The sequence below is a fragment of the Ovis aries genome, chromosome 7 (assembly GCF_016772045.2).
Source record: "Ovis aries strain OAR_USU_Benz2616 breed Rambouillet chromosome 7, ARS-UI_Ramb_v3.0, whole genome shotgun sequence".
Classification (NCBI taxonomy): Eukaryota; Metazoa; Chordata; class Mammalia; order Artiodactyla; family Bovidae; genus Ovis; species Ovis aries.
The window spans coordinates 56,235,116-56,248,781 of record NC_056060.1 but is presented as its reverse complement, the minus strand read 5'-3'; the positions used below and the strand labels follow the sequence as shown (position 1 = coordinate 56,248,781).

General features: G+C 44.0%; 1 protein-coding gene across 2 annotated transcripts in view; it reads right to left on the bottom strand.

Moving 5' to 3' along the window:
* MYO5C (myosin VC) overlaps positions 1 to 13,666 on the bottom strand; it is a 119,472-nt gene that overhangs the window by 61,250 nt on the left and 44,556 nt on the right. The window contains exons 11-16 of one of the 2 annotated variants that reach the window (XM_027971822.3): positions 12,220 to 12,301; positions 9,892 to 10,032; positions 7,594 to 7,719; positions 4,077 to 4,160; positions 1,601 to 1,735; positions 670 to 767 (exon numbers count right to left, since the gene is read on the bottom strand). In XM_027971822.3, coding sequence (XP_027827623.1) covers positions 670 to 767; positions 1,601 to 1,735; positions 4,077 to 4,160; positions 7,594 to 7,719; positions 9,892 to 10,032; positions 12,220 to 12,301 — 666 coding nt within the window. The remainder of the gene's footprint in view (positions 1 to 669; positions 768 to 1,600; positions 1,736 to 4,076; positions 4,161 to 7,593; positions 7,720 to 9,891; positions 10,033 to 12,219; positions 12,302 to 13,666) is intronic. The other variant, XM_060417939.1, reaches the window with a different exon arrangement.

Sequence of the window (13,666 nt, the reverse complement as noted above, 5' to 3'; positions counted from 1 at the left end):
AATGGGGAAGAACTGAAAGCATCTCCTCTGGGAGCAGCTGATTTTGACCAAGATGGCAGGGAGCAGCTTTGTGGGGAAATGACAACCAGAGAGAGAGAGACACCCAAGTTCACCCATCCTAGCACCTACATGTCGCTACATTCCCTGTTTAAGACACGCCACAGGTGGCCCTCTGGCTTAGGTCTGACCCCCTGAGGACCCCAGACACAGGACAGTGCAGCCCCTAAGGTGCCTCTCAGCTCGAGTCACCTAAGAGACCCTGTGTAACTTCTACTCTTGGTTTCGGGTCTTCCTCTTGGGGCCCCAGAGAACAAGCCTAAGACCGCATGCCAGGTTTGAAGGCAAAACTTCGGACCCCTCTACAGCCTTTCTCCTGTAAACACATACAAATTCTTACCATCAAGGAAAATTTTCTGGCTTTCTCAGTTGCATAAGCTCTAGCTGTAGAATAATTCTTTCAGATCTAGCCCCTTTGCTTAATCCCAGAGATGAGCCGGCTTAGCCAGAGGGGTTGAACTAATACTAGATTAGAGGGCAGACTTGTTTTGAATCATTTAAAAACCCAGAAATAGTAAAGCTCTAGACAATTATAAGCAAATTCTCCAACATCATGACAGAGATGGCTTTCTCGGTGTTTGCCCCCACCCTCCTCTGTTGCAGAACACTTACTCAAAGGGCAGCTTCTCATCGTTTGGCTTAATGCATCGGACATAGTGGGGAGTGGTGGCGTTGAGAGTCTCCATGAGCAAGTACAGAGAGCTGCGGAACTAGGAAACAAGGTCAGGCGGCAAACATCGCCCTGAATATAATGCTTAGATGAAGGTTAAAAGAGAAAAAGGGCCTCTACTGTATGACACAGGGAACTCTGCTCAATGTTGTGTGGCAGTCTGGCTGGGAGGGGAGTTTGGCGGAGAATGGATACATGTATATGTATGGCTGGGTCCCCTTGCCGTTCATCTGAAACTATCACAACATTGTTAATCAGCTATACTCCAGTACAAAATAGAAAGTTAAAAAGAGAGGTTCAACTCAAGAAGAGGAAAATGAAGTTCATGCATAAACATCCATTATGAAAGGTTTTAGTCTATGACTGGGTTTATCTCAGCATATCCTACTTTTATGGACAGAGCAGTTCTCTGTCCAATACTCCCCAGTAGCCAAGGGCTTAGTGAGTCAGGTTACTGTGCAAACATACAGTTTGCTCAGGTGCATGTAGCCTTAGAGGTGGAGGCACCATGACAATGAACTACTACTCATCTTTGCATTCATATTAGGTTTGAAGAAGCCCAGTGCCAGTGCCCATGTCTGTGGGTTCCTAGGTAATGCAATGGTAAAGAATCTGCCTGCCAGTGCAGGAGACATAAGAGACATGGGTTTGATCCCTGGTCTGGAAGATCCCCAGGAGGAGGGCGTGGCAACCCACGCCAGTATTCTTGCCTGGAGAATCTCATGGAGAGAGGAGCCTAGCAGGCTATAGTCCACAGGGCCACAAAGAATCAGATGCGACTGAGTACAGCACAGGGTCCAGGCCACTAATGGTCTCACCCAGCCCTGATGCCTGCCCTCAGCCTGGCTGGGCCCTCAGCCACTCTCTGGGTACCTTGCTCCCCACGGTGCTCCGGAAATGCTTGTTGTTTGGCTTGATGACTGGCTTTGCAGATTTCACTGTGATCGCTGAACCAAACGGGGAAGAAGGAACTGGATTTTCTTGAAAAAAGTTGGCACAGAGATGAAACTAGGAAGAACAGAAAGGGTTTTAATGTCAAAAGTGTTTGCCCACAGTCCTTAGCTGGTATAATCGAGGAAAAGGTCAACATAATCCCAACCTGTCTAAACTAGTGGTGGGTAAAATAACAATCTTGGCCAAATCTCAGTTCCCCAAAGGGGTCGCCCTCACTGGGGATGACTGACGGTTTCTCTCCCAGGAATGAGAGCAGGAAGCAAACCATGTGAATGTCTGTATGTGGGTATCACTCCAAGAGTCAGAAAATGAGATGACCCTCCTCCTTCTGTGCCTTGGCGCATGTTGCCTCTGCACTCGGAATCTCTCCCCTCCTAACCTCACATTCTCAGCCCTACAGATTTAACTGTTGTTCAGTCACTGAGTTGTGCTGGACTCTTTGTGACCACATGGACTGCAGCCTGCCAGGTTCCTCTGTCTTCCACCGTCTCTCAGAATTTCCTCAAATTCATGTCCAATGAGTTGGTAATGCTATCTAAACCCTACCCATTTTTTAAGGTTCTATTATAATATTTCCCAGCCCCACTCCCTTCAGAATACCTTTCCTGGTGTCCCAGCATGTATTAATTCCAACTTCCTCTGAGTTATCTTAATCTTTAATCTGTACCTTTTTTTAAGACACTACTTTCTACTCCGCATCACTTTTTCCTTTAAATGCCTTATCTCTTGGAGAAGACCTTATGTTTTCTTCTTTTAAATGAGACACTGAGAATCTCCTCTGGGGGAGAACTCTTGCCTGATGTATCCTGTAGCCCCCATGGAACAAGTGAATCTGAAATTCCCAGGCCTCTGATAGCTTGTGGGTTTAGTGGTGAGACCCGTCTGTGCTTCATGGCAATCTGAATCCCTCTTGAGGAATTCAGCATGCTGGACCCCAAGCTGGCCTGGGGTGAGTAAACAATCAGTGAATTACATCAACTAATTTGGTGCACAAAATACAGACTATTTCTACATTGAATTCTCTATCATAAATCAATTTTAATAACTGAAGTTTCCATGGCCTGTGATTTATTTATGACCATTAGGGGAAGTGCTCAGGCTTATTTGAGAAATTGTCAAAACACCTGAGCATTAACAAAGGACAAGAGACCTTCAAAAACAAGGAAAATAAGTATGACAATCAAATCTTCACAAAATATGAAGGACTGTGTATGAAACACCCTTATTCTCAAACTTTAAGAATTTGAGTTCTTAAAATTCTTTTTTTATTTTTTTACTTTATTTTACTTTACAATACTGTATTGGTTTTGCCATACATTGACACGAATCCACCATGGTTAAATTGAGAAAAATGTTTAAGGAGGAAAAGAAAAAACCAGAAGTCACTCTTACGGTGACACTTCAGCACATGGTACCATGGACTCAAGGAGCTCACGTTCTCAGAGCAGCGCTCTGCCTTGCTTTGGTTTCCTGAGCACTTACTTAGCACTAACTTCCGTGAATTGCTCTCATCTTGGAGGCATGTTGCTCCCTGTTGCTCCCTGAGCTCCTTGAGGTCAGGAACCCTATCTGTCTTGTTTGCTGCTGTTTCCCCAGAGGTTAGGACAGTGCTTGTTGTATGGTATGTGCCGTATAAATGTCGGAGTGAAGGTATAAAGTGTGAATGCCTTTTTAATGATCATCTTCGCTGTCCTTCCTCTCTATCTTTGGCACATTTGATTTTTGATTTTGCATGTAGTGAAAATTTGAATGCTCTCAGAAGCTAGAAACATATTTTAGTGTCAGTTCTAAAATGGTCATTTTTTGTTTTTATATGAAACCACCTTGAGTGGCATCTAGATTTCTAATGAAGAAGGATGATACAGTTGGGATTAAGTATCTTGGACTAGTACTGGCTCTTCTGAAGCATCTGGCCAGCTTGCTATCCTGTGAAAGTTTTTTGTTTTCTGGCTAGACATTCTTATACAGTATTGTCTTTAAAATTAGATTGTCTCTTCTATATTGAAAGCATTTTTATATTTTCTAATTTAATTAGTATTTTCTTATAGATAGTGTGCAATAAAGCTGAAGAAAAGTTTTTTATTTGCAAAAAAGTTTTTCAAATACTTTAAGTGTAGATAAAATTTTAGATTTGTATTATCAAACAAAAAAATAAAATTAATATATTGTACTGGCACAAAATAGTTTTAAATTATATTTTAAAAAGCTCTCTAAAAATAAAAATAAAATAAAATACTCATCACTATACTAATTAGGATGACTTTTTGTATGTAGAAGCTACAATTTGTTGTTACAAGACAGATAACACGCACATGTTTCTTTCTCTTGATACACATCTAGGTCCATGTCAAGTACACAGTGAATAACATTAACTACCCTTTAGGACTTTACAAACCTTGCTTGCTCTCAGGATTTCAACCAGCATGTCATAGACGGTATCTCTGTTCTTCTCAAGGAAACCTTCACATTTATACTCTACCTATGCAAACAAAGGAGTTATTTCCAAAGAGGCAAAAGCTGACAGCATCTAAGTACCACAAGTTTCTTTTTTTTTAAAAAAGAAAGATTAATGAAGGGGCTATAAAAGCGTGTTTTAAAAAGAGATTCAGTTTCTGTTTGTCTCAGCAACCTTATTATATTATAGAAAGCTTGGAAAGCGGGGGCTGTGTCATCTGATGGAAAGCACTATGCTCTCCCACTGCCTGGGTTTCTCACTGGCCACTCTACACTCACCTACACTCACCTGTTAGTTCCCACTGGCCACAGGTGACTGACTGTTCCCTGTTATATGTGCAGTTAATACAAGAAGACCTCACATAGGGTTCTCTTTGCCTTTGAAGTCACCAGGAGGAGGAGAAAAGCTCAGTGGTATCCTTTGAGTTCAAACAGAAATGTCTTCCTGAATCATCATTAATGTGGTAGAAAGAGAAGAAAAACTGACCAGCTGACCACACAGCTTTCCAAGGCACAAAACCCTTAGAGTCAGATTTGCAGTGGGTTAGAGTTTGGTTTAGAAAAACCCTCCATGAAGCCCTTTCTGATTCATAAGGCTTCTTGAACCTCTAACAACAACGTAGCCAGAGTGGCTCCTTAAATATTCAAATCTCTAGTTAGTGACAAAGCTACAGTCATCAAACCAGTCTGGCACTGGCATAAAGACAGACACATAAATCAGTATAACAGAGTAGAGAGCCCAGAAATGAACCACACTTTTATCGTCAGTTAATCTATGACAAAGGAGGCAAGAACATACGGTGCGGAAAAGACAGCCTCTTCAATAAGTGATGTTGGGGAAACCGGACAGCTACATGTAAAAGAATCAAACTGGACTACTCCTACATCATGCACAAAAATAAATTCAAAATGGATTAAAATTTAAATCTAAGACCTGAAAACATAAAACTTGTAAAAGAGAACACAGGTAGCATGCTCTTTGACACTGGTCTTATTAATACTTTGGAGGATATGTTTCCTCAGACCAGGGAAACAAAAGCAAAAATAAGTCGGGCTACACCAAACTAAGAAGTTTTTACACAGCAAAGGAAACTATCAACAAAACAAAAAGGCCACCTACTGAATGGAGAAGTTATTTGCAAATGGTATCTGATAAGGGATTAATATCCAAAATATAAGAACTTATATAACTCAACTACAAAAAAAGAATCCTATTTCAAAATGGGCAGAGAATCTGAATAGATATTTTTCCTAAAAAGACAAACAGATGGTCACCAGGCACATGAAAAGATACTCAGTGCTGCTAATCACTGGAGAAATGCAAATCAAAGCCACAGTGAGGTAAACCTCATACCTGTCAGAATAGCTATCATTGAAAAGACAACAAATAACAAGTGTTGGTAAGGATGTGGGGAAAAGAGAACACTCGTGTACTGTCAGTGGGAATGTAGACTGGTGCAGCCACTATGGAAAAGAGTATGGAGTTTACTCAAAAAATTAAAAATAGAATTACCATTTGATCCAGCAATTCCACTCCCAGGTAGGGGTGTGTGCGTGTGTGTGTGTGTGTATATCAAGAAAACCAAAACACTAATTCAAAAAGATATTTGCACCCCTGTTGTTTATTGCAGCACTATTTACAACAGTCAAATTTCTTGACTGTTATTTTAAAATGTGATATTCTTCATAAATAAAATAACATTTAAAAAATTGTGAACAAACAGGCTCTTGGGGTGCTGGAATGTGGAGGCAGAGAGGGTGTTCAGGGACCATTGACAAGGACTCTGCTTTGTCCCATGGGTAGGAAAGTATCCTTATTGGTACACAGTTTGGGTTAGGAACCAGGAACGCTGGCTGTCTGTAAATACACCTGTGTGAATAAAGCACGAGGACTATTGTGTAAGTTCTTCCAGGCTGGTGTGTGAGCCACTAGATAAACAAGCAAAGGTGTAACAAATAGAGAGCTTTCCCAGGAGACTGTCTGCAGGGACAGTGTCACAGGCAGCTGAGTGTCTCTGTCGGGGCTCTGAGGACCACAGTAAAGTGTGCTGACTTACTGTATCTAAGCACAGTTGCCTTGTTCTGAAGACAATTTTATTTCCCTGGCTAATTAAACTGAGAACGTAAGCTAACGCTATAGCATGTGTGGTTTCTTCCTTCCAATCCACAGTCCACACAAAATGCAGCATTGTTAGCTCTAAGAGGATCCTCTTGGAAGTACCAAATGACAAGAATTAAATGTACAGAAACCATGTACTATAGACAGAGTCTCTTGAAGTAAATCCCTTATATGTGCTTTACAGGAAATCTGATACCTTTTTTTTTTTTTTTCACTTGGGATCACAACTGAAATTATAAAGGACAACTAGAAAATATAACTTGATACATCAACACTCATTTCACGTGCATCTCTTCAGGAGCCTACGTGAAAAACTAAAGCACTGAAAGGCCCTAAAAGCACTAAAGGCGATTGTGTTTAACAGCGCTCCTCTTGCCCACACGGGTTATTAGAGCTGAGCAGCTGGCTGTCCCCTCCGCTGCCCCTGTGGGCACCCAGGCACGACCAGCAGACTGACCCACAGCATCAGCGGCTAAAGCCCAGGCTGTCCCCACGATTCCAAGGTGCTGGCCAGGCTACAGGAGTAACACCAAGTGGGTAATAAAGCAGAGAGCAGGAGTTTTCTTGTGGAAGGAAAGTAAGATGAGAAAGCGGGTTTAGGGCAGGTGGCTATGGTGAATTGTCTTCTTATCCTTCCATTTTCTAAGCTTTCTGCAATTTTTTAAAAATAATTTTTGAAATTAAAGTAACATTTTTCCATAAGAAATTAGAGACATACAAGGAAAACAAAGATCACCTAGAAAACCCATCCTCTTGAGTCAATCTATGTTACCAAAGTAATAAATAAATTATGACAATAAAAAAGCAAAGGGTCAAAAAAAGACATAGCTTTCAGTGTAGGAAACAACTACTCTGTCTTTTTTAAAAATTTAATCTATTTTGGCTGTGCTGAGTCTTAGTTGTGGCACACAAACTCTTATTAGTGGCATGTGAGGGCTAGTTCCCTAACCAGGGACTGAACCCAGGCCCCTGCATTGGGAGCATGGAGTTTTAGCCACTGGACCACCTGGGAGGTCCCTATCCAGTCTTGATTATAACATTTTCATAGAGAAAATAAACTCATAAACGGTTAATGAACTTACAATAAGCCCCCAAACAGAAATGAGGTCCACTGGCAATACGTTTATCTTTAAATAATATAATCGAAACTCACGTATTATGTGATAAAGCCAAATTGAGAACCGTCACACACACGCCTGCATACACACAAGTATTCCTCATCACAGCTACACGCTAACTGTGACAATTCTGACCGGAAAAGCCCCTGGCTTGCCTGCTCATCCCAGGGAACAGCTAGACAGCCGCGGGCAGACAGCTCTGCTCCAGATTCTCACTGTACCTTATCTGCAAAGTGCTGGATGATAAAGGAGGTGTTTGACATTCTGGGTTTTTCAAACAAAGAGTTTTTGTTGACAAAATTATTATACAGCTTTTGAAGCCAGTTTTCATCAGTCCCATGTGGTAACTGGAAGAGAAAAGCAAACCAAACAGCAAATAAGACAACTAGAGACAAAAGATTAACCAAGGGGAGGAAAAGTGCTGATTCTAAGAAACCAAGATGAGCTGCACTTCCAAGTGGACTGCTCGACGTGGGAGGCTTTTTCAACAGCAATAGAGGCATGAGTCTATCTTTGATCTTATTCTTTAGAGTGATATTTCAATAGACATTTTATCAATGCTCTTTTAGAAGAACAAGATGTTATCAATGAAAAGGAAACAGTGATATAATGATATAAAGATGAAGGATTTTATTTCTGCAAAACTGGCAGTATTTTGATATTTTTTCCCAAAGTAGTCTAAAGATTCAGGAAAAAGTAGCATAAATTCCATTAGGTGAAAACAATTTTTATTCTTGGTTGAATGGAGAAAGGTTGGCACCCAAATGTAGTCCTTCCCATTTCCTGCCTCAGGAAGAGTTTTTCTTTTGTTTCACTGCCTAGTTAATACTTCCCTCCTTGAACTAGGTCTTAACTATTTAAACTAAGCTAGTTGCTGGTGATTTTGAAGCTATCCTCAGCTATAGCCTGAACTCTGTGAATCTAATACTCCATAGTGTCCAAATGACACCTGCAAACTTCTTTGTGACACTGGTCACCTGGGGACTATCTCTGTAGTGTTAGTCATTCAGTTGAATCCGACTCTTCGATGTTAAGGACTGTCGTCCACCAGGCTCCTCTGTCCATGGGATTCTCCAGGCAAGAATATTGGAGTGGGCAGCCATTTTCTCCTCCAGGGGATCTTCCCAACCCAGGGATGTAACACAGGTCTGTGTTGCAGGCAGATTCTTTATCATATGAGTCACCAGGGGAGCTCTGTAGATTTGGTGCAAATATTCCTAGAGCCCACATTGGCCTCTGCACCCTGCCCCCAGTAGATCATTCCAGAATGTTTGGCCTTGGTGCCTACCTTTTAATCTTACATCACTGCAGGGACTAAAACATAGGTGGCATCAGAAAGGATGGTTTGTGAGAAGAACAATGGAATTGAGAATTATAGGGAGAAAATACCAGTACGTCTTCAACGTTATAATCATGGACAATTCCACGGACGAGGAGACGGAGCCACGTCCTCGCCCGGGCGGGAGGGGACGCACTGGAGCCATCGCGGAGGCGTGCTCTGCAGCAGGTTGAGCCGTCATCGCGAACTCCCCACGGGGCCCCGGTGCCTGCGCCCGTGTTTCCGTAGGACGCGCAGGGGCCCCTTTCACAGCTGTGCTGGTGCTCCGCGAATGCCCCCCTGGTGTCCTGGAATTGACTACTCACGCTCTGTTGTAATTATCATTAAACTGACTATTTTTCTTATGTTAAAAAAAAAAATCATGGACAAGTGAAGTTGCTCAGTCGTGTCTGACTCTTTGAGACCTGATGAACTGTAGCCCACCACGCTTCTCCATCCATGGGATTTTCCAGGCAAGAGTACTGGAGTGGGTTGCCATTTCCTTCTCCAGAGGATCTTCCCGATCCAGGGATTGAACCCAGGTCTCCCGCATTGTATGCAAGACACTTTACCATCTGAGCATGGAAGGGGGTGATAAATCTTTGGGAAAAAAAATAAGATGTGTGTGTTTAAACATTAAAATATCAATTTCAAACCCAAAAGACCAAATACCATCCTAGGGATTATTTTTTCCTATGGCCCCATGAAGGCCACTGCTAGGCTGACTCACTATAAAGTTGTTCCTCCCAGAAAGTAATAACAATAGGAAAATTCCTAGAGTCTCTTTTCTCAATTGTATGATGTTGATTTTTCAGCTGCACCTCCCAGTGGGTGACTCATGGAATCAGGAAGTAAGACAAAACTCAATCCCTGTTAGTCATTAACAACTGGAGTGTGGTCACTTGCTGTTTGCATGTCTACTCTATATACATACCCAGAGTCAGCTTCAAAGTGCTCCTCCCTGTTAGACATGACCTAAGAGGTCATGCATGTTACCCATGGGTGGGCTATACATGCTGAGGGTGGGAGGTTTACTCAGCCTCTTGGGGTTCCTGCTATGGACTGCTGTCCCAGAATTAACAGCAAATCAACTGGTAATTGATCAATCAGGAATTTACATGTAGATTTTTAAAAATTCTATTTGGAAATAGGCTCATCTATTATTGCTCTGAAGTTAAAGAAAATTATTTTTAAAAGTTACCAAGCATTCTTCATCCAGTAACTCCAAAATGCCCATTTTTGCTTCAATCAGGTCAATGACTGGTTGGTTGTCATAAAAGTCTATGAGAGTCCAAGGAATGTCTTCCTTCATATACTCTTCTTGTTCAAGTTTAAAGACATGCTGGAAATCCAGAAGTTAATATAGAAAGTAAGAGAGAGTATTAGAGTGTACTTCTGAAGAACAGGACATAGACATTTGGAAAATGTAGGCACATGACTTCATCTGTAATGTTTATGGAAGCCTCCGAGGTGCATGTCACTCCCCTTACCCACAATCAGTGCTGCTGAGGTCCTATCATGGGTCTAGTTGTCATCTTGCTGCCCAGGCTGAGTGGGTCCCCACATCCTGGGGTGTAAACTCTGGGCCAGCCTGCCACCCTTGGCACTCAAGGCGGTCCTGGAACCTCTCCCTGCTCAGCCACTGCTGCTGTCAAACATGGAGCCAGACTCTTTGACTGGGTTAAGAGCAAGCCCACCCAAGAGGGCTGGCTGTGGGGCCAGTGTGAGAGGCTAACAACTTGAAGAGCTTTGTGCATTACTTGTTTGAACAACAGGGGTACAGGGAAGGCCTTCCAGAGGGCTGGCTGGCTCAGGGTCATCCTGGCTGCAGGTGGCAGAAGGGGGAGGGGCTGCAAGGAGAAAGGCTCCCATGGGAGAATCCCACTGGGAACTGCAGGAAGCCCAACAGGTGGCTGGGAACCAGACAGTGCCCACACAAGCAGAGAGAGAGACAGAGAGAAAGAGCACACAATGGTAATGGCTGGAGTGATAGATGGGGCTGCTGAGGACGGCAGAGGGGAAATCATGCCAGACCAGATTTGTAGTGAACCCCCAGAGAATCTCAGTCCTGTGGCCTTTTCCTGGGGGAGAGAGGACCCATGGAGTTCATGACAAGACTTAGGTTCTGTAAAGGTAACTTGGTTTGGAGGTGGGAATGGCTTTGAAGAGACCAGAACTGGAGGGGAGGGCCCAGACAGGACTCAGCCCAGGGTTCTGCAGAGGCTGGATGCTGTGCAAGGAAGGGGAATAAGAGCAAAGAGGCTGGGTGAACACAAGGCTCAGGACACCGGGTCAGGGGTGGTGCTTTAACCACAGAAGGGAGCACAGATGGCATGGAAGCCAAGAGAGGAAGGTGGCAGGGTCATTTTGTCATGGCTTAGCTCCCAGAGGCTACTCAGATGCAGCGGTCCAGCAGAAGGCAGATCAATGGGACAGGAGCCAGGAGAGAACTCACTAGGGCTTATACTTATATTTTAAGTCATTACCCCTCCCAGGAGGATCTGCATATTGATAGATGTCTCTAACAACATCAAAGGGGGAAAAATAAGGAGGATTTAGTGGAAGAGGAGGAAAGGCAGAATAAAAAAAGAAAAGAATGAAATTTCAGCCTCTGATGTGCTATTTTCAGAGTGTCTCACACATGTATCATTCTAAGGTTGTGGTGAATATGTGTCTTGGGAAGCAAGGTGGCCCTGGAGTCCAGAGAGGGGCAGGATCCACATGTACTATTTGACTTCAGGTGAGTTATGCTGCACATCCACTTGGAATAAATCTTAGTTTCAGTTTTAAATGCTAAACTTCCAGGGAATCCATGAGAATGATAACAGAGTACAAATGTGGGGTAAAATTTAATGCTTATACACGGATTAACTCTGGAGCAAGGAATAAGAAAGCAAAGAAGCATTTACTGAATGTGATTCAATATTAAGTGTTCTCCTCACAAGAATACTAGGAAAATACATCTGACCCATTTTCAAAAATGAGAAAACTGAGGCTCAGAGAACCCAAGCCCCCAGGGGAAGGAGGTGGTAGATCTGAGACTCAAATCCACTTCAGTTTCAGCAAAAGCTCATGCTGTCTATGATGTCACACTATCTTTTCCTCATGAGTTGTGTGGGAGAAGCTGAATTTCAAAAGACAGGCAGGGGCTCTCCAGGTGAAGAGGAAGGGATGGGAAAGGACAGGGGCAGGTGGGTTGTGGCAGAGAGTAGGTGCAGATACCGAGGCTCACAAGGACTGGAGCCTGCAGGAAACTGAGTGACTTGGTCTGGCTGGAAGGGGTCTGTATCCAAGAATGGCAGGTGATGAACTGAAACAAACGTTGGCAGGTGCCTCCACAAAAATGAAATCGGGCGGGAAGGTGCAGTTTCAAGGAACAGCCACAAGATGGTGCAGTAAGCCAGCATGTGACTCTCTATGCTGGCGAGATTTGAAGAGGCAAAGAGCCAAACTCGGCCTCTCTCCCTTTTCAGACAGACAGACAGACACAGCTGAGAGCTAGTTTCAAGTAGGCAAAAAAGTCACCTACCAGGTTAAACTGCTGTTGCAGCTTTTCATTAGCATAATTGATGCAAAACTGTTCAAAGCTGTTCACATCAAAGGTTTCAAAACTGAAATACAGTTTAAACTAGTTAAGACATAACTTGAAGGACATACACATTTGCTTATAGGTTAGTATTTTTCACAACTTTCACAACTTTCACAGTTTTTTATGTTTTCTGTGAGTTGTAAACATGCCTCAATTCTTGTTTTAACCATCCTAGCAGTGAGCTGATAAATCACGTTTTTCCAGGCGGCCCCAGGAAGGAATCTGGTGTGTACAAAACACCTACTTGAGGCAGGGACTAAAGTAGGCGTGTGCACAACATGGCATATCACACAATCTGTACAACAACACTGACATCAGCCTCATTATCCTTAGTTCATAGATGAGGAAACAAGACTGAGAAGTTCAAAAATTTGTCTGGGTCACACAGTCAGTGTCAGAGTTAGCTATGAGTCCACCTGACTGTAACACTTCTGCTCCCAGTGAAAAAAGCAACGTTGTCTCCTGCGCCCCCACCCATTGCTGAAGGCAGAGGCAGCACGGTTTTGCCTCCCCGAGGGGCGCTTTCATAGTCCTCACAGGAAAAGAGCAAGGTCACAGCCCAGCAGACCCCTTCAGGCCCAAGGAAGACGCGGCCCCACCTCCATCTTCAGACTTTCAATGGCTGCCTCTGGAGTTGCAGACCCAGGAGCTGAAAAGGCCGGGAGACGACAGCATGGAGAGGGGCTGGAACTGGGTGGGACCCATGATAACCAGGTCTGCCCTACAGGATGGTTGCTGCTCAGCTCGAGCCAGCTGTGGCCATGGCTTAATCAGGTCAGGATGTCTGGTCACCTGACTCTCAAAAGAATCCAGAAACCTGGACTTTTACGTGAATTACCTCCCTCTGTAAAACATGATGTAGGCTGAACAGAACTGGGGCACCTGATCCACCCCCTGGGCAGAGGAGCGCTCCTGCCAGGAGGAATGCGAGCACTTTAGGTGTTGGTGCTGATGCCCATCACCATGCTTAACCCTAACACCACCCTAGGTGAAGGGCTGCCCTTACCCCACCGTTCCACACAACGGTCAGAAGAGATGGTGACCATCACAGAGCGGTGCCAGACACGCGAAATCTGACCCCAGCTCGTGGTGACTCTAAAGCCTTAGTTCTTAATCGCTCTAATCCTGAGTTTCCTGCCAGCTCCAACCACAGGTCCCCTGGGAGTCTCACATGTCTGAGCCCATTTGGCTCAGTGTAGAATTTCTGAGGAGGTGAAGGTCCCAGACTGTTCATGGAGCAAGAGGAGAACCCAGAGCCCTGACAGCCCCATTCCACTAGTGCCCTGGGTGATCGAGAGGCTCGGCCGGCTGGACACTGCAGACAGGCCACAGCTGGGCCTGGAGGTGAGGCAGAAGGGCCTCACTGTGCTCTGCAGCCCACAGCTGG